This window comes from Schistocerca piceifrons, chromosome X (assembly GCF_021461385.2).
Source record: "Schistocerca piceifrons isolate TAMUIC-IGC-003096 chromosome X, iqSchPice1.1, whole genome shotgun sequence".
Taxonomy (NCBI): domain Eukaryota; kingdom Metazoa; phylum Arthropoda; class Insecta; order Orthoptera; family Acrididae; genus Schistocerca; species Schistocerca piceifrons.
This window is the reverse complement of record NC_060149.1, coordinates 280843249-280865664: the sequence shown is the minus strand read 5'-3', so window position 1 is coordinate 280865664 and position 22416 is coordinate 280843249. Positions and strand designations below refer to the sequence as shown.

At 38.8% G+C, this 22416-nt stretch overlaps 1 protein-coding gene across 1 annotated transcript in view; it reads left to right on the top strand.

The window, feature by feature from the left end:
• The window catches only part of LOC124723127 (palmitoleoyl-protein carboxylesterase NOTUM), a 235440-nt gene that overhangs the window by 212791 nt on the left and 233 nt on the right, over window positions 1-22416 (top strand). The window contains 1 exon segment of the mRNA XM_047248314.1: window positions 22348-22416. Within this exon segment, the coding sequence (XP_047104270.1) occupies window positions 22348-22416 (69 nt within the window).

The window sequence follows — 22416 nt, the reverse complement described above, 5'->3', positions numbered from 1 at the left end:
AGAATTAATGAAAATTGTGGATATGGCATAGGAGATCATTTTGAGAACTAAGTTTGGAGGGTAATACCTCTTTGTGAAGGCCTTAATTAAGGCCTTCAACATATTGGGCAAGGGATTGTTTGGTCACTGCAAATGCAGCTAGTGAAGCAGATGTGCTATTGGTGGATAGAGATTTCATGTAGCTATAAGAGAGGTGGAATTAAGTATCTAAGAAGGTGGTGTGCTAACGTGGAGAGAACCAGGTAAACTTAAAAGGAATGAATGTGTTAAGGCCATAGAGGATAGAGTGTCTTGGCCCAGGGTCTAGATCATGAATAAATCATTAATGAACCTGTACCAGATCTGGATCTCAGGTATCTTGTATTGTGAAGCAAGTTATCTAAGTTTTCATAAGTGCGTGGCAGTGGTGAGATTTTAAGGTCAGACACTGGTTTACAGTATATGTGATTGCGGGCTTTCTCAGCATATTTCAATGATAAAATCTCCTTGTGTGGTCAGCCTAGTGGTGGTATCATCTTGTTGCAATGTTTAATGAGTTTTGGATCAATCATCTTCAGGTGAAGTCACTTTGCCTGAAGATGATGGGTACAAAACTCTCTGAAACACTGTGACAAGATGGTGATGCCACTTTGTTGATCATCCAAGAAGATTTTGTCATTTATTTACAATATTCTACATTCTTCTTCATGCTGATATTTTAAATGCTTGTTTCTACATCATAGAAGTTGTGTTGAATCCAGAGCTGTTTCTCCCCAAAAATCATGCCATAGTTCAGTATGGACCTACAAACAGCAACACAAACGACCTTAAAAGTACCTACATTGGTTTTATTTCTGATTGACTACAGGAAAAACCAATTTTCTTAAGCCTTTTTGATACATACTACGTTTATATTTGGTCATGATTGTAGTATGTTACTGATGTATGGTTGAATAAATTTGATGTATTGCCTATGGTAGTATAAGGGGAAACATCTTCTTCATGTTTTGTCTCTGTTTCTTAGTAATATGTTGTCTCAAACCAAGGTTTTGCATCAGAAGTATTTTCATTGACTGTATCTTGGAGTGTGTCCACTCCACTAAAAATATAGATGCCATGTGGCATTTTTGACTGGGACATCCCACGGATTGGGTTCAGCCACAAGTGGGAAAGGGTGTTCTTCTTCCATACACTTTAGCCCGTTTCCTTGCAGATATGTGCAAGCTGTGTGGCATATTTGTTTGTAGAGTGTAGGTGTGTGTAATGGGTGCATGTATAGTGTGGTGTTATGTTTGTGTTGTATGATGGTGGTGAGAGAAGAGAAAAGTTGAAACCCATTGCTGACACGTAGGCTGCTCCCTACATATAGCACCAAGGGGGCTACTGAGCTTAACATCCCCATTTGACAGATGTATCACAATCAACAGTGTCATATGCTCTCACTTTGCAAGAACTGCAGAGAGAAACTTCCTGGTAGATTAAAACTGTGCGCCGGACCGAGACTCGAACTCGGGACTTTTGCCTTTTGCAGGCAAGTCCTCTACCAATTGAGCTACCAAAGCATGGTTCACGCCCCATCCTCACAGCTTTACTTCCACCAGTACCCCGTCTCCGCTGCAGAGTGAAAATCTCATTCTGGAAACAACTGCAGAGAGGTTTGGAATTTAATCCAGGAAATTGGCACAGAGACTGGTAATCAGGAACTTTACACCAACACCTCTCCTCCCCATGCTGGCCAATAACTGTTATTGAAAATTTCATCCTCCACTAGGATGTGAATTATCTTACCTCAGAGTCAAGCCCCACCAGACATATGTGCATAAGTGATCTCAGCTATGGCGGAAAGTTACACTCCACTGCTTATCAATGTATGTGTGTAACCAACATACATAAATGAATTAGCTTTTAAGTGCGCATTTGTTAATGCCACTAATGTAAATGAGAAAAGTGTTTGATCAAACACAGAGTCCTGTAGGACACTGCAAGTTACATTTAACATGTCTAATCTGAAACAGACTAACTTCTTCAGAGACAAAAACAGACATTTAGGCATTCATATTGGAGAAGTTTTGATACTATACAGCAAAGATCATTAGTGTATAGCCTCTGAGTCATTTTTCAAAACAATGTATGTTATGGATGATTTCAATACTCATGAAGAACTTTATTCACATTTGGTGATAAGGTTTGGAGTGAAATTTCTATTGAAGGCTTTTGGGAATTGATTTGTATTAAATTGCTGGTGATTAGCAATATGGAACGTGTTGCAATGGGAATGAGAAAATCATCATGTGTTTAGTATGTTTTGTGGAAGAATAAATCACACTAACGTTTCGTGGAAGAATAAATCACACTAATCTGTTTGTGTTAAGATTATTCTTCTCTATAATACATTTCAGTTGCACAGACTGGCACTTTTCCACATTTCTTAACAACAAAATGCAGTGATTACCACTAAATTCATACCATATGCATTTATATTATTCCCTGAGAAAACATTTGAATGCATTCAAGTGTAATGTTGTTTATTAAATTAGGAAGGAACTTGTTAGTTCCATGGTGTGTTGTAGCAACTAAAGAACTTCAGGACGAGGTCAGACAAATATTACAGCATACACTCAAATTTTTAGTTATTTATTACAGCCTGATGATGGTAAATAGTTACATTTGTAAACAATTAGTGTCCACACAGATTACATGTATTTGATACCTTCACTGACACTTACAACACTGAACAATTCGTCATTGCAGGAAGATTGTTTCACTTCAGAGTACAACTGTCAATAACGTAATACAAAGTTCAGAATCAGTGTTCTATTTGAGCACAGCTGGATCTGTGCTGAGATGGAACTGTCATCATTAGTGCTGATTACAAGTGGTCACTGATTACAGAGACACTGGGGGATCACATACAGACTGGGGAAGAGCAGCACTGCACTTGGACATAAATAACTTTCTGCCTGTGTCAGCATGAGGAAACACATGAGGGCGTGTCTATGCTGACATCTCCTATTCTTCGATGCATTGGGCAGCGACTGCCTTTACTTATGATGGTGCCATGAGATACCAAGTTTTACATGAGACCTCATTCTGAGGATTATGCTACAAGTTCTGTGCCAACATTATGTGGAATCAGGCTTCTCATTTGGGTGACGTTCACATAAAATGAAACTGAGTTCTTGGTATGACTGTCATTGTTTTTCATCAGTGTTATAATTTGTTCTCCTACAGCTTCTCACAAGCAACCTGTATTTTCAGCAAGACCCCATTAATTGTCAGAGTGTTAGGAGGAACACTTCGTGGATATCATAGTCTTTTTTGCTCCCCCAGGCAATCTGATGTTAATCCTATTGACTCCATCCAGGATGCCATTGAGCCAAGTTTGACCTATATTCATGAGTTGTAAGTGACAGTAAAATGGTCATGTATGAAAAAGGCTATCCAGTGCTTCCATTGTCTCACGCAATCCATATTAGAAAGCCTAGCAACTATCATCTTGTTTAAAGAAGTGCTACGCATTACTAGTTAGGTATCTTGAATGCTTTTGCTCATGAAAGTACAGGGTGTTACAAAAAGGTATGGCCAAACTTTCAGGAAACATTCCTCACACAGAAATAAAGAAAATATGTTATGTGGACATGTGTCCGGAAATGCTTAATTTCCATGTTAGAGCTCATTTTAGTTTCTTCCACCTATGCCCAATGCAGCACGTTATCATGATTTCATACGGGATACTCTACCTGTGCTGCTAGAACATCTGCCTTTACAAGTACGACACAACATGTGGTTCATGCGCGCTGGAGCTCCTGCACATTTCAGTCAAAGTGTTCGTACGCTTCTCAACAACAGATTCGGTGACCGATGGATTGGTAGAGGCGGACCAATTCCATGGCCTCCATGCTCTCCTGACCTCAACCTTCTTGACTTTCATTTATGGGGGCATTTGAAAGCTCTTGTCTACGCAACCCCGGTACCAAATGTAGAGACTCTTCGTGCTTGTATTGTGGACGGCTGTGATACAATACGCCATTCTCCAGGGCTGCATCAGTGCATCAGGGATTCCATGCAATGGAGGGTGGATGCATGTATCCTCGCTAACGGAGGACATTTTGAACATTTCCTGTAACAAAGTGTTTGAAGTCATGCTGGTACGTTCTGTTGCTGTGTGTTTCCATTCCATGATTAATGTGATTTGAAGAGAAGTAATAAACTGAGCTCTAACATGGAAAGTAAGCGTTTCTGGACACATGTCCACATAACATATTTTCTTTCTTTGTGTGTGAGGAATGTTTCCTGAAAGTTTGGCCGTACCTTTTTGTAACACCCTGTATATGCTCAGTGTTCCTTGTTAGCTAAACTTACTATGGATCCTATTTCAATGGAGATTTTAGAAGTGCACAGTAAAACATTTATTTTATGGCCACACTGAAAGTTTGTACTATCTTATTAACATATGAAAGCCTGCCAATTGCTTTTACCTACCACACAGCCTATGTACCTCTTTTATTTTGTATTGCCACACATTGTTGCTAGCAGCTAGTTTTTGTGGCATGACTAACTACAGTTGTGAATAACTGATCCTGCAGTCAAAGGTTATTACATTACCTGATATGCATAACTATATTTTTCTATATTATTGCTAGTGGTCAGCCTTTTCTTCATGCCAGTTGTCAGTCTGTAGATTAGTGCTGTCATGCGAAACAACTACAAGAAAAATACCACTCGTGCAGTTGTGCTGGCCCTTAAAAGCATTCAGTGGTATGCAAAACCTTTCCGGTCTCCATTTAAAAATGAACCATCATTCAAAATATACAAGATTTAAACTTACAAGGAATATGTGAAAGGAAGTGCTTTTTGCGCTAGTTATTTTGCAACATTAGAAACAAACCTAGGTTTGGTAGTAAGTGTGGGTCATGATGGTCTAGCAAGCAGAGCAATAGAATCTGGACCTGGTGGTGTCAGGTTTAATCCCAGATAGGGGTGAGAATTTTTCCTCACTGCAGTCCATCCAGGATGGTCCCCAGTCCACTCAGCCTGCTGTAAAAGTGAGTGCTGTCGATAATTCCTGTGGTTTAAAGGTCCCTAGACAAGTGACCTACAACCCCTCTCCATCCTAATGCCATGGCAAACAGAAAGGCTGCAGTACAGCTAATAGACCAGTCACAGGTTTATGCCACAAAGATAACCCTTACCTTTTACTCATCTTTATCTGTTGTTTTTAATGGTGCACTCAGACTTTATACACCATGTGATCAAAAGTGTCCAGACACCCACAAAAACATAAGTTTTTCATATTAGGTGCATTGTGCTGCCACCTACTGCCAGGTACTCCAGATCAGCAACCTCAGTAGTCATTAGACATTGTGAGAGAGCAGAACAGGGTGCTCTGCAGAACTTACAGACTTCGAATGTGGTCAGGCGATTGGCTGTCACTTGTGTCATACATCTGTATGCAAGATTTCCACACTCCTAAACATCCCTAGGCCACTGTTTCCGATGTGATAGTGAAGTGGAAACATAAAGGGACACATACAGCACAAAAGCATGCAGGTTGACCTCGTCTGTTGACAGACAGAGATGCTGACAGTTGAAGAGGGTCGTAATGTGTAATAGGAAGGCATCTGTCCAGAACATCACACAGGAATTCCAAACTGCATCAGGATCCACCTCAGGTACTATGGCAATTTGGTGGGAGGTGAGAAAACTTGGATTTCACGGTCGAGCAGCTGCTCATAAGCCACACATCATGCTGGTCAATGCCAAACAACGCCTCACTTGGTGTAAGGAGCATAAACATTGGACGATTGAACAGTGGAAAAACGTTGTGTGGAGTGACGAATCACGGTACACAATGTGGCGATCTGATGACAGGGCGTGGGTATTGTGAATGCCTGGTGAACATCATCTGCCAGCATGTGTAGTGCCAAGAGTAAAATTCGGAAGTGGTGGTGTTATGGTGTGGTCTTGTTTTTCATGGAGGGGGCCTGCACCCCTTGTTGGTTTGCATAGCACTGTCACAGCACAGGTCTACATTAATGTTTTAAGCACCTTCTTGCTTCCCACCCTTGAAGAGCAATTTGGGGATGGCGATTGCTTCTTTCAACACGATCGAGCACCTGTTAATAATGCACGGCCTGTGATGAAGTGGTTACCTGACCATTAGATCCCTGTAATGGACTGGTCTGCACAGAGTCTTGACCTGAATCCTATAGAACACCTTTGGGATGTTTTGGAATGCCGACTTTGTGCCAGGCCTCACCAACCAATATCAATACTTCTCTTCAGTGCAGCACTCCATGAAGAATGGGCTACCATTCCCCAAGAAACCTTCCAGCACCTGATTGAACGTATGACTGCAAGAGTAGAAGCTATCATCAAGGCTAAGAGTGGCCAACACCATATTGAGTTCCAGCATTACCGATGGAGGGCGCCATGAACTTGTAAATCATTTTCAGCCAGGTGTCTAGATACTTTTGATCACATAGTGTATTTGCCACCCCTTTTGAATTACTGGTAATTTTACTAAGAGGAACTTCAATTAATGAATTAAATTATAACTACTAGGTTGTGCTGAAAGATAATGCCTCCTAATTTCTTAGGTGGAAAATCATAAAGCTCTTTTTTTTAAAAAAAAAAAGATTATTAACAGTCTACATCTTTATTTCTCATGTCTATATATTTATTTCTCAATATAGTCACCTTGGCAATTATTACAACAAGAGACCAGTTTGGTGATACCATCACTTTAGAATAGTTCACTTTGTTGATGGAGCTACAACCTCATGTCTGCTTTCACTCTTTCATCATTATCAAAGTGAAGTCCTTGAAGGTGTTCTTGAAATTTTCGAAACAGATAAAAATCATATGCGACCAAGTCAGCACTATATGGAGGATGATCAATGATAGTGAACCCAAGGTGTTGTACTGTTGCAGATGTTGCAGCTATCATTTGTGGTCTGGCATTGTCACACTGAAGGAGACGATGCTCCATGTGTGGACGAACTCTTCAAATTTGAAACTCAGTTACAATATGCTGTTTCTCATACACCGACATAGTTATGTTACACACCACCATGTTGCGCTTGACTATTCAGAGCCCTCTAGTGGCAGAGGGCTGCAGATATGCTGACATGAAGCATAAATATGTAGAATGTTAATAACATTTGTATTATTTAAAAATCTAGAAGAGCTTTCGCATTAAAAATTCAGAGGCATTATTTTTCAGCACACCCTCCATAAATACATCTTACTGCTACATATAAGAGATTTAGGTAAACATGGATATTATGGAATTACAGGGCTGCCATCATAATATATTTATCATTGCTGGTTATTGAGTTCTGGTTTAATTATTCTATTTGGTATAATAAAATTGAATATCACATGAAAACTATTTGACGTAAAAACTTATGATGTTCATTGCTTACAATTGTATCTTATATGTTTCATTTGTCTTATCACCTCTTAACATAACTATGCATTTGTCTTCTTAATTAAAATTGTGAAAATATTGATTAGGCATACAAACATTACCTTCAGAGGCTTTACTGCAGGCATCAGTGAGTTTATCTCATTCACATGGCCAGTGTAGTACAGTCTGTTTTTCTGTTGATTTATTAGATGAAGTGAAACATTAATGACAGTAAATTTAATTTTCATGCCTTGTTGAGTTGAAACGGTCTCCCAGAAAGCCCCAGAATGTCATTAGGTGCTCAGCTTGTGCCCATCACCTCCCATCCAACTGAGCCTGGCACTCAACTGTTAAAATGCTGTCATCGACCTGACTGTACCTGCTCTGCCCACTTGACCTTGAATCACACATGTGATCCTCTAACTCTCCTCGCCAACTGAAGCCTGAAATATGACAGTCTTTTAAAATGACCCAAACTTTATAAGTTTGTGGGAGAGGTCCTCCAACAAGATCTTGCACGCTACTTGTTGAACGTTTCAAAAATACTCTTCTGTATGCCAAAAACATTTTGTTTAAGAGTTGCCTGTTTGTGTTTCTATGCTTTACTTTGTAGCTATTGTACAACAACTACTATTCCTTAGATATTTTACTGGTGTTATTTCAAGAGCATGAGACATCTGTGCTGTCTTTAACTGTGCCCTTAAGTCTTTATTTGCTAGAGATTCATTAAACATTAACCCAAACCTGAACCATAGTTCCTCTGCAGGCACATTATCTGATTGAAAGCATCAAGACACCCTTTGTAATGCAGAATTGACCACTATACTGGGTGTAGCAGGTATGAGTGCAGATATTTTTATATGTGGTACCTTAATATGAATACACCAATGTCTTGGTTATTTCTTCCCTGTGTTGAACAGTCTTCCTACAAATATGTCAAGTAATATACTAACTGATGTTTTCTGAAAAGTTGTAACTGTGCCGCTAAGTAGACAATGCTTGCCAGTACAAACCAACTGTTTTGCATCCATGCATCCACAGTTTAACCCCTGACATACAGCCCAGTGGAAAATAAGCATTAATGACTTGCTCTTGGACATGTACCTGGAGATACTAACCAACCTAAAGAAATACTACTCATAATATTGTAGCTACATTTATTAGTTTGCAAAAGAAGTCAATACTGACATAATGCTGTCCAGTACACCATCCTCAGTCACCATTGGAAATACCTGCACTTATACCCATTACACCTCATATGTATCATGAGGGGCAGACCCACCAGTATAAAAGGAGATGGGGAGTATTATACTGTCAGTAGAGAAGCAGTAACAGGATAAAGGGTTAGTCAGAAGAGCTCAGTGACTTCAGATGTGGGTAGTTATTGGATGTTGTCTGAGTAATAGATTCATCAGGGGCATTTCAACCATTCTAAAGCTACCCACCTTGATTCTTGGTGATGTTACTGTGAAGTGTAAATGTGAAGGAAAGACCACAAATAAACTAAGACCACACATACCTCATGTATAATAGACAGGGACTCTTGAGCATTGAGCAGGATGGATGTAAAATATCTAATGAAATCAGTAGAAGGAATCACTCACAAGATTTTTGACATGGATTTTACTTTGGTAGCAGTGATCCTTCTTTTCAGAAACTAAGTTTGTTAAAATGCAAACTCACCACTTTATAAGGCTATCCTCTCACATTTATTTCATCAGTGAAATAATGATGATCAGCTTATAATCAGTAATTCAAGCAGTTGATACATTGTCACGTAGAAGACGATGTAGTTAGATGAATGACGAACACTAACTTCAGTTAATGAAGGTTTATTCAGCACTTGCACATACAAGAGCATGGAGTGAACTGCCTCTGGCTAGAGCACATACGGTATATATACAGTTACAGAACGTTCCAGTACAATGATTCTTGATATTTGTGGGTACTTCTGGAATTTCCTCGACCCAAATACAGAAATTGAAAAGTTCAAGTGAGTTTTGAACTCAGGATCCTCCATGCAATAATCTAGTATCATAGCTAATATGCCACAGTGATGGTGCTACTCAGCTTATTCTGCGACATTGCTCCCTCCTTAAGAGAACAGCCTCTCGGTGTTATATCCTCCTAGCCTGGGAATGAGTCATCGGTCCTACATACTCCAACTCCCAATGACTGATGCTCACCCTGGTGGTGATCTTCTTAGAACTTCCTTTTCCGCTATGCTCTTCATCACTTTTCCACTTGTTGCCTGTTGCTGGAGCTTTGAATTTACTCTGGGTTGCAGGATCCTTATAGGGCTTCATTCGAAGGACGTGGACTGTATTTCTGATCTTTCGTCATCTTGTCGGTGTTGAAATCTTCAACTTCTCTCTCTGAGTACTATGGGACTTAACTCTTCAACTTCATAAGTAACATCAGACAACTGTCTTACAACCTTATAAGGTCCAAATTAGTGGCTGAGGAGCTTTGCAGAGAGAGCAACCTTCCGAACACGAGTGAAGATCCAGACGAGGTCATCAGGCTGGTAGACAACAGGGCGGTGGCTCATGTCATACCTTCGGCGATCGTTTTCTTGAGCCTGCAGCATGCGAAGTCGTGCTAACTGCAGAGCTCCTCAGCTCTGGTTATCACCTGGCTGATGTAGTCATAATCCACATCATCAGGATGTAACAGAAAAACAGTGTCCATCGTCATAGTCGCTTCATGCCCATGCACCAGGAAAAATGGCATAAATCCTGTGGTGTCTTGTTTGGTGGTGTTGTAGGCAAACGTCACAAAAGGTAACACCTCATCCCAGTTGCTCTGCTCAACACTGATGAACATTGATAGCATGTTGGCCAAGGTCTTATTAAGGCATTCAGTAAGCCCGTTAGTTTGTGGATGATAGGCAGTCATCATGTGATGAATAATGTTGCACTGACAGCTTAGCTCTGTCACAAGATTCGATTGAAAAACTTTCCCTCGATCCATAATTAATGACCTTGGGGCACTGTGTTTTAATAAATGTCTTCCACAATGAATTTGGCTACCTAAAATGCTTCAGCTGTTTTCACGGCTTTTGTAATGGCATAGCATGTCAGATAATCAGTGCAAACAATAATCTATCTATTGTCACTAGCAGACATTGGAAATCGTCCTAGGAGGTCAATCCCAACACTCTGGAAAGGTGTTTTGGCTGGTGGAATTGGTATGAGTCGGGCAGGTGGTTTCTGAGGAACTGCCTTTCTCCTCTGGCACTCTTGACAGTGCGACACATAGTGACAAGCACTTCTGAATAAACCTGGCCAGAAAAATCTCTTGCGGATTCTATTGTATGTCTTAATAAATCCGAAATGTCTGTCCTCAGGTGTGTCATGGAATTTCTGTAGAACACCTAAGCACATGTGTTTAGGAATCACTGGCGGCCACCTCTTTCCAAATGGATCAAAGTTTTTCTTGCAAAGTAATCCATTAACTACCTTAAATTGTCGTTTCACATCCTCTGACTGGTTTGAGGCAAGCATAATTTGAGATATCTTGGTGTCCTCCTTCTGCTTAGCAGAGAGATCCTGGAGTGCAGCAAGACAGTCACTATCTTCATCAATGTCTTGATGGTCTTTCACAGGGTTTCTTGAGAGGCAGTTGGCATCTTGGTGTTTTCTTCCACTTTTGTACACTATGGTAATGTCATACTCCTGAAGACATATGCTCACCTGGCGAGTTGCCCTGTTGGATCCTTAAGACCTGTCAACCAACAAAGTGAATGATGGTCTGTAACAACTGTGAATGTCCTTCCATAGAGATATTGTCAAAATTTGCACATGGCACAGATTACAGCAAGACATTCTCTTTCTGTAGTTGAGTAGTTTCTCTAGACTTTTGTAAGTGTTCTAAAAGCATAGGCTATAACCTTCTCTTTTTCATCCGAAATTTGCACCAGACCAGCACCGATCCCATACCCACTGGCATCTGTGTGTAGTTCTGTAGGTGCTCTCTCATCGTACAGACCAAGTACAGGGTCATTCATCAGAGCTTTTTACGGCACATCAAAAGAATCTTGTTGAGCACCACCACAGATAAATTTGGCATCGGCTTTTAACAACTCGTGGAGTGGCCTGGCTTTGATACAAAAGTCTTTGATAAAACGATGGTAATAAGAACATAATCTGAGGAATCTTCTCACATCTCTAATACTTTTACGAATAGGAAATTCCGTTATAGATCTCACCTTTTCTGGGTCTGGCCACACATCTTTGTTTGACACAAGGTTTCCAAGTATTTTGATTTCTTTTGCTCCAAAGAGACACTTTCTTGGATTAAGTTTCAGTCCGCCTTGTTGGAGACACTTAAGAATGGCCCTCAGTCTTTTTATGTGTTCATCAAATGTCTTTGAGAACACTATAATGTCATCTAAATAACAAAGACACATTGTCCACTTCAAGTGATTTAGAAGATTATTCATCATCCGTTCAAAAGTTGCTTGTGCATTACACAAACCAAATGGTATTACCTTAAGCTCATACAGGCCCTCAGGGGTGAAGAATGCAGTTTTCTCACGATCAGCTTCATCTACTTCGATTTGCCAGTATTCCAAGTACATGTCCATGGTTGAGAAAAACTTAGCCCCCTTCAGACAATCTAGTGTATCGTCAATTTGTGGAAGAGGGTAAATGTCCTTTTTAGTTATCTTATTAAGCTTCCTGTAATCAACACAAAAGTGCTAACTGTCATCCTTCTTACTGACGAGAACCACTGGTGACAACCATGGGCTCTGCAAAGGCTGAATGATGTCATTCTTCATCATTTTGTCTAACTCATCGCAAATTATTTGGCGTTCCATTGTTGACACATGGTATGCTCTCTGGCTTATTGTTTGATTGTCTCCAGTGCTAATCTGGTGCTTCACCATCGATTTCTCTAATGTGCTCTTTACCTGTGGATTGAAGCATTCAGAGAACTCTTCAAGAGTGGCAAGTAGCTTCTTCTGTTGTTCCTTAGATCTGGTGATAGTCAAGCTAGAAGATCTTATCTCATAGTGGTAACACTAATTTCGCCCACAGACTTGGCATGGGAGGTGTCTGTGACACTCAGCTGTTCTGCAATTAATGGCTCAGTCTTTGCTACACACATGCATCTTGGAAGGATCTGCAGTTCTCGGTGGCAGTTAACTATCCACAATTCACCGAATCCATTCTTAAATCAGACGACAGAGGCTGGGATGACCAAGTTATTCTTCAGTGGTATGCTTCTCTTACATTTCACTACAAGACCCGTGGGTTGATACATGGCATGACACATGACCATTACCTTTCTAGTGCTGACTGCTGGAATGATCACTTCATCCAGCATGCATAGTCTCCACACACGCAGATGGGCATGTTCCTGTCCACAGTATCTCATCTTGTCTAGCATAATCCTCGAACAACCACAATGTATAATTGCCTGACAAGCTTTCAAAATGTCCTATCTGAGAATGACGTCGTGACTACACTCTTGTAAGATAATGTATTCTAAGGGCTGTGTATGGCCACTTATACCCACATGAATGACACATCTTCCTGTAGGTTTTACCTATTTCCCATTAGCCACCTTCAGCAGAGATGTTTTGTTGTTGCCAAATATGGATTCCTGCAACTGGCAATGGCACTTCTCCAAAATTACTGAATATGATGCTCCAGAGTCAACAAGAGCTTGGGCTGGTCGGCCATCCATGAGGATATCGATGTAGTTCCCTATCATTTTTGTAGTGATTGACAGCGGAGGTTTTTTTTTCTTCAGCGACCTCACTTCCATGCAAGGTCGCACCCTTTAGTTTTCCAGGTTGCGGCGGCTAGGTGATCAACTGGAGCTTCTAAACAATGATGGAGACCTTGGTCGGCTTGTTGGGGAGCATTTTCTCCAGTGGCTAGCTTGTGGCGATGGTGACCTACGTTGTCCTGCACCCACATCTTCTTGTTCATCTTCATTGTCCCGGAGTTGGCGTCAGCTAAGATGGGTTGCTGTCTTCTGGTGCGGGCATAATCAAAAATCCACCGCCTTTCTTGACAATAGCACACCACATGTCCTGGTCGTCTGCCCTGGAGGCATACTGGTTGGTTATCCTGGGTCCTCCAGACATCAGTCTTCCTTGGTGCCCAAACAGGTTCTCATGTGGCATTGTAGGAATGTAACTCCACCTTGGTCTTCACCTTTTCACCATTTTAAAGGGAAATGAAGGACGAGAAATTGGGTTCAATGTCTGTTCCACTTCCTCCCTTATGACCTCTTGAAGCATCTCGGTTTTTTGCTCGCCATGAAATCCAAATACCTTCTAAACTTCCTCTCTCATTGTCTGATGCAGAACACTTGTGAAATCTGTTCCTTCCTCCATCACAGACTTTGATACAACATTTGGAAGCCGTTCAAACTTCTTGCATGTAATTCTTTTTTGATGCATTGTCCCGATATAATGGCACCATTTTATGAAATCATCTTCTGTTGAAACCTCCTTCAGGAGTAGGGCTTGATACATGTCCTCAGCAACACCCTTCATGAGATGTGCAACCTTATCTTTCTCCTTCATTCTAGGATCCACTATTTTACACTCCTCCAAGACATCTTGAATGTAGGATACTGTAGTTTCTCCTGGGCACTGCACTTCTGTCGTTGTGTTGCCGAAATACTTGCGCAGTTCCACCTGGAATACTTCCCAGCTTAAGAACTTCTCCATGTTGTTCTCATACCATTGTTTGGCAGTGCCCTCCATGTAGAAAAACATGTTAGCCAAACACACAGTGTCATCCTATTTGTTAAATTTGCCCATACACTCATATACCTTCAGCCACTTGTTTGAATCTCGACCATCGTAACCAGAGAACCCGGAAGGATGTCTCGTGTGGTGGCAAAGAGTTGCTGTCATTGTTACATCCTCTTCTTCTTCTGTCTACAATAGATTGTGATTTGTTGAATATGGCTTGAACTCGGGTTTCTCATCACGTAAACGGCAGCTCTGTCATGGCCTGATGGGAGCCACTGTGTCGTCAATAGTGTGCGCTATCGTAAGTTCCAATACCCGATGCCTCCACCAGAATAATGTCACGTAGAAGGAGCTGTCACATAGAAGAAGGTGTAATTAGATGAATGACGAACACTAACTTCAGTTAACGAAGGTTTATTCGGCACTTGCACATACAAGAGCATGGAGCAAACTGCCTCTGGCCAGAATATATATATATATATATACTTCTAGAATGTCCTCGACTTGAATATAGAAATTAAAATTTTACAGTTTAGGTGAGTTTTGAACTCATGATCCTCAATGCAATAGTCTAGTATCATAGCCACTACACCACAGTGACAGTGCTACTCTGCATCTTCTGCGATAATGTCACAGGTCAGCATCTACATTACAAATGTTTTCACAGAGTGGCAACATTTTTCCAGTACTCTTTCACAGTCAATTTCTTTCTATCAAACAACATGAAATTTGTTTTGTTTACATACTGCACTAAGTACTTGTTCAATTTGTATCATTAACTACACATAATAAACGGTTCTTTTTTTATGGACAATAATGACACTAAGGTGTTTATTATGTAATTATAAGGTGTTGCCCTATGTTAATTGTGATTACATATAGATGCAAACTTGTGCATAATTCAGTAGGAAATTTACATTGTGATAACCAACATTGGACTGACTGACTGGTTCTGGCTAGCAACACAGAGTTTTTTACAATTTAGCTAGGTAGTGACTGGCTCAAGCCTTGTCTTGCATGCCTACTTACAGATATGCATACAAATGAAAATAAAACTCTGTTACTATATTTTAATTAATAACATGTAAAGGAGCAAAATCATAGGACACAAAATTATAATAAGCAAAAGAGGATTTTTCTTAAATGCAATCTGTATTACCAGAAGCTGGGCAAATTTATAGGTATTATTTCATATAAATAATTTTTACTTCTGTGTAGATTACAAAGTTCCCCAAAACTTGCTAAACACTTAAATTTCCCAAATCAAATAATTAGAGAGGTAACAAGTTCTTTTAATGGAAGTGGGCAAATTCGGACTTTATAACCACTTTTTTTAAATTCAAACATTCTGGAACATGAGAACATCAGTAACTTTGAAATAGGAAGAAGTTTGGAAAAATGAAAATTATTATGGAGAAGTGAGAATGATGGCTCTACCAATTTATAAATAAATAGCTAGTTGCTCACTAAAAATTTCAACTCCAATTCTTCCTTACAAAACTTAAATTATGAATATTTCTTTACAAGAATTATTTCCAGGTAAAATAATTGAGAAGTTGTTGTCATTAATAGAGAAATTACATTGTGAATAATAAAGATTTATGAATTTCCACTTCAAAAATGGCATAGTTTTTTTTGTGTAACTATCATATATTTGTTTTGTGCAAAATGGGATCAAATAAATGAAAAATTTATATTGGTGTCAGGAGTTCTACAAGAACAAGTAGAATGGTTCACCTTTACTCTGCCACATAAAGAGTTCCAATGTGCTACAAACAGACCAACTAACACAATAACTGTGCACAGGTAGTTAGAAAGAATGGAGTGCAATGGTCGAACTGCTCCTTGTAAGCAACACATTTCTGTAGTCAGTTCTTAATTATGCTTGAAGTGGTGTAAAGAGCAATGACATTGAACCATGGATGACTGGAAATGAGTGGTTTGGAGAGATGAATCACACTGTGCCCTGTGGCAGTGTGATTGAAGGGTTTGGGTTTGGCAAATGCATGAAGAACTTTACCTACCATCATGTGCAATGCCATCAGTTAAATGCAGAGGAGATGGTATTATGGCATGGGAATGTTTTTCATTGTTATGGTGTAGTTTCCTTATTGCACTTAAGAAAGCCAGGTGTACTGTGGACAGTAGAGATACAGTTCGGTGATGATGATTTTTGTATCAGCATCACAATGCTACTTGTCATAAAGCAGCATCTGTCAGTCAGGATTTGTGGACAATAATACTTCTGAAATGAACTGGGCTGCCCATAATCTGAACCTGAACACAACAGAACACTTCGAGATGAGTCAGAATGTTAACTACACTCTAGACCCCAATGTCCAACATCACTACCGTCTCTAATTTCAGCTTGTATGGAAGAAAAGACTGCCATTCCTCCATAGACATTCAGATGCCTCACTGAAAGTTTCCTCAGCAGATTTCAATCCATCATAAAGGCAAAGGGAGCACAGAGTCCTTATCAACTTCCACTAATAGGTTTCCAGATATTTTTGATCATATGATGTATCTTGCCAGGCTATACTATTCAAGCTCTACCAGAGAAATAAACTGACACTATCCTTATCAAATTTAATTCTTATGAGGATCTTTCTTCTTGAGTCATGTAGTCCTTCAAGCCTTGCTACAAATGTATCATGGTCCAAGATCTGAATTTCAGTGTAAACATTCTCCAAGAGATTACCTCTGTTTGCTTCAGCAAACCTAACATTTTCTATCATGGATCAGAATTATCTGTCCTAGGCAGTTTTGCTGAGAAAGGTTTTAGAATTGTTTCAGAAGGAGCTTTATTTCATCCACTACTTATGACATTTTAATTTTTATAATTGATTGTGGAGTGGCTAGAACTTTTTCAAATGATTACAGTATGAGCGGGGAAATATTTGTTAATGAACTGAGGCATTCTCTAAAATTTTCAGTTATTTCTGCAGATCAGTCTGTTGCACAGTATATGGATCCAGCAACAACTTTCAGTGTAAGTTCACCCAAACTCTTCCATATACAGACTGAAATTCCATGTAATTTCATTTATATTCATTGCATGCTGAAATACATATGCAACTTTCTATGCATCTAGTTATCAGTGACAGTGAATGTCTGAGGATATTGCTGACTTCTCACACCTTTATAACCTTCAAGAGAATGTGTAATGTTTGCTGTTGTAACAGTTGAGTTGGACTATTCATTACTCTTGAGAGCACCAGCTGTAAAACTGAATTACTTCATATCACCAGCATAGAGGAGACAACAGTTGGAAGAGAGGGGTGGTGTGAACACTGATGCACTGAAAATTGTGGCAGTACTGCTGCTTTTTAAGCAATGTGCTGAACTAGCTCTACATTCTTTCCTTTCATTGTCATTTGAGAGGTTCGGATGTCATTTATAAAGAAATAAGGAGAGATATAGTTACAGAAAAATTAAAGCCATTTCATACAAGATCCTAATATTTCACCTTACTAGATTAATGATATACTTACTTAACTATTGTAGCTTACTGATGTCATTTTGGTCTATCATAAGAAATCTAATAAAAAAAGTGAAAACTCAAATGGTGCACCATTGTCTCAGATGGGAAAAATGTTCAAGAAATCACAGCACTAACTCTGTTAACAGATTCCAGTAACAAATTTTCGTCATGAAGATAGAACATTTCAGTTGTCGTTGAGTTTGAGGAAGCTAAATAGTGGTAAATTAATTTTGTGCCAAAATGTTCTAATACGTAGTAAATGGCCATGAATGACAGAAGCATTAAAGAAGCAAGTTAAAATATGAAAAATGTGTTGGACTGAGTGTTCCTCAATATAAACTTATCACCAAGAAATATCAGTGCTAATTACACATTATGAGGTATTTTATGAAGATTTGGTTTGTTAAAAGCCAACTGGCCATAGTGGTAACCCAGTTTCCTGTCAGATCACGGAAGTTAAGCACCGTTGGACTTAGCTAGCATTTAGATGGGTGACCATCAGAGTCTGCTGAGTGCTGTTGGCAAGTGTGGTGCACTCAGCCCCTGTGAGGCTAATTGAGGAGCTACCTGATGGAGAAGTAGCAGCTCCGGTCATGAAAACTGACAATGGCCAGTAGAACAGTGCATGGACCATGCCCCTCTGTATTTGCATCCAGTGACACATATCAGCTTATATCAGCTGAGGATTACACAGCAGTCGGTTGGTACCATTGGGCCTTCTAAGGTCAGTTTGGATGGGGAGAGGGGGCAAGAGAGAGAGAGAGAGAGAGAGAGAGAGAGAGAGAGGTGTGTGTGTGTGTGTGTGTGTGTGTGTGTGTGTGTGTGTGTGTGTTAAAAGTAATAGAATTCAACAATCTGCCAATGTTAATGAAGCTGTGTTAATGTTAAGCTGTGTGAGTCTAGAATGCAAACCAATTTTCCCCACATTTCTTCCAAATAATTTGTGAAAAGAAAGAAGATGTAAATTAGGATCACCCAAGGAAAATTGAAATCTACCTTCCTACAAAACAGGAATCCAGGATCTTCATCACTGCATCACATTGCTACATGTGAAAAATACATTTTACAGTTGTTCTGGCAGGTTAGTTGAGTATATTGGTCTTAAAACAAGTATTGGTTTCTCAGTTTAGCTACTTGCTTGTAAATGTATTAACCTAATGATGATGAGTTTTGAAAGTTTCATAGCTGTCAAAAGGTTTTTCACAAATTTTTCTCAAGATTGTTCACAATATATAACATGTCGCTTTGTGTTTACTCAGTTGTTTTGAATGAAATGTCACACTTTGTTATTGATTATGGGTTGAAATAACATGTGGTTGTAAATTATTTATAGGAGCTAAAATGAATCAAATGATCTTCTTCTTATCTCGGATAGGTATATTTCACATTCATAAGCTCTATTTTGCTATTGATATGCAATTGGTCCTGCTCAATTTTTTTTTCAGATATTGGTGATAGGAACACACATTCAGTCTCAAATACAATACCATAACCTTCATTTTTAATTTGGTGCATTGAATCTTCTAATTACATAATTTATTTCTCATTAGGTTAGCATCTCACTATTGTAGATCAGAAATGGAGAAAGGAGGAGTTGCCACATTCATCAGGAACTGTCATAAATTTAAGAACATAGACATTCATAAATTTTGCCTAGAACAGCATATGGAAGCATGTGCAACAGAATTAGATTTTCACAAAAAATCTTTCATAATATTAAGTGTATATCGAGCACCTGCAGGTAACTTTAATCTGTTTGTAAACCACCTTGAAGCTGTACTGGCCCATTTAACAACCAAAAACAAAGAAATAGTGGTTGCTGGTGATTTCAATGTAGATTTCCTTAAAGACTCTCCCAATAAGAACCTATTTGAGTTAGTAACACTATCATTCAACTTAATTCCCACAGTAAAGTTCCCCACTAGGATAACCACTTGCTCACAAACAGCCATTGATAATATCTTTATAGAAAAGTCAAATGAACAAAATTATATTACAAAACCAATAGTCAATGGCCTCTCAGACCATGACATGCAGTTCCTTCTGTTAAATGTTAATACTGAACAGGATATAAAATCTGTTAAATCTGAGCTCAAGAGGGTAATCAGTAAGCCAAAAATTGATTATTTTAGGACACTCCTCAGAGACATTCACTGGACTGATGTTTACAGTGCTCATGGCATGAATGAAAAATATAACATTTTTGCTAATAAAGTGCTTACCTTATTTGAACACTGCTTTCCCCCAAAACTTACCAAGGTTAGAGCAAAGTCTACAAAGAAGCCATGGATTACTCGAGGAATAGGGGTATCTTGTAAAACAAAAAGAAAACTGTATCTGTCAATCCGAAACATTTCCAATGTTGATGCTATAGCACATTATAAGAAATACTGCAAAATATTAAAGACTGTAATACGGATGTCAAAGCAAATATATTACAAGGAAAAGATAGTCATATCAGATAACAAAATAAAGACAATATGGGATATAGTGAAGGAGGAGACCGGTAGAACCAGACATGAAGAGGAACAAATAGCATTAAGAGTAAATGATGCATTGGTGACAGATGTGTATAGTGTTGCAGAACTTTTTAACAAACATTTTATAACTGTTACTGAAAAGATGGGGTTGTCAGGTTCGGTAGATGCTGCTATGGATTACCTTAGACCAGACATTTCAAGTAACTTCCATAATATGAATTTGACCCTCACTACCCCAACAGAAATAATGTCCATCATAAAATCTTTAAAATCAAAAACATCTAGTGGGTATGATGAAATATCAACAAAGTTAATTAAAGAATGTGATTCTGAGCTAAGTAACATATTAAGCTATCTGTGTAACCAGTCGTTTATCAGTGGAATATTTCCCGAATGGCTGAAATATGCTGAAGTTAAGCCACTGTTTAAGAAGGGAGATAAAGAAATAGCATCAAATTTCCGTCCAATTTCACTGTTGCCAGCATTCTCAAAAATTTTCGAAAAAGTAATGTACAGTCGTCTTTATAACCATCTTATCTCAAATAACATACTGTCAAAGTCACAGTTTGGATTTCTAAAAGGTTCTGATATTGAGAAGGCTATCTACACTTACAGTGAAAATGTACTTAATTCATTAGACAAAAAATTGCAGGCAACTGGTATATTTTGTGATCTGTCAAAGGCATTTGACTGTGTAAATCACAATATCCTTTTAAGTAAACTAGAATATTATAGTGTAACAGGAAATGCTGCAAAATGGTTCAAATCTTATATCTCTGGCAGGAAACAAAGGGTGTTATTAGGAAAGAGACATGTATCAAGCTATCAGGCATCATCCAACTGGGAACTAATTACATGTGGGGTCCCACAAGGTTCCATTTTGGGGCCCTTACTTTTTCTTGTGTATATCAATGACCTTTCATCAGTAACATTACCAGATGCCAAGTTTGTTTTGTTTGCTGATGATACAAACATTGCAATAAATAGCAAATCAAGTGTAGTCTTAGAAAGATCAGCCAATAAAATATTTGTAGACATTAATCACTGGTTCCTAGCCAATTCTTTGTCACTAAACTCTGAAAAAACACACTACATGCAGTTCAGAACTTGTAAGGGGTGTCCCAAGAGTATATGTCTAACATATGATGACAAGAAGATAGAAGAAGTGGACGGTGTTAAATTCTTGGGATTACAGCTTGATAATAAATTCAACTGGGAGGAGCACACCACAGAACTGCTGAAGCGTCTTAACAAATCTCTGTTTGCAATGCGAATTTTGTCAGACAAAGGGGATATAAAAATGCAAAAGCTGGCATACTATGCTTACTTTCATTCCATAATGTCATATGGGATTATTTTCTGGGGTAATTCATCAAGCCAAGCTAAAGTTTTCCGGGCACAAAAACGTGCAGTAAGAATTATATGTGGTGTGAACTCAAGAACATCCTGCAGAAGCCTGTTTAGGGAACTAGGGATACTAACTACAGCTTCCCAATATATTTATTCCTTAATGAAATTTGTCATTAAAAATATATCACTTTTTCAAACCAACAGCTCAATTCATGGAATCAATACTAGAAATAAGAATAATCTTCACAAGGATTTAAAGTCACTTAGTCTTGTACAAAAAGGTGTGCATTATTCAGGAACACACATTTTCAATAACTTGCCAGCAGCCATAAAAAGCTTAACAACCAATGAAATTCAGTTTAAGAGAAGCCTAAAGGATTTATTGGTGGCCAACTCCTTCTACTCCATTGATGAATTTCTGAGGAAAACCAACTGATTTGTATATAAGTACAACATAACTTCTGCACAATTTCAGTGCAGTAATGTGTTCACTGAAAATTTGTGTGTGTGTGTGTGTGTGTGTGTGTGTGTGTGTGTGTGTGTGTGTGTGTAAGTATAATCTAACTTCTGCACCATTTCAGTGCAGCAATGTGTTCATTGTAAATAAGTATTACAGTAGTTGTATTACATGTTTCTTACCTTATAAATAAATATAAAACTTTTTTATTTTAAATTCAGTGCAATAGTATTTGTAAAATGACTCTTAGTGTTCATTAAAAAATGACGATCATTCCACTTGGGACCTGTGGAATGGTACATTAGCTTATTTGTTTTAGTTTAAATATTTGTCATGTATTGTTGTTTTTCTGACATGTTCCACATCCTGGAGGACCTCCTCACTACGGATCAATTGGAATGAAAGTAAATCTAATCTAATCTAATCTGAATCTTCTAATTACATAATTTATTTCTCATTTTTCCACAGGAAGGCAGCACAACTGCATGCGTTCACCAAGATATGCATCACACACACATCAGAACTCCAGAGATTCTA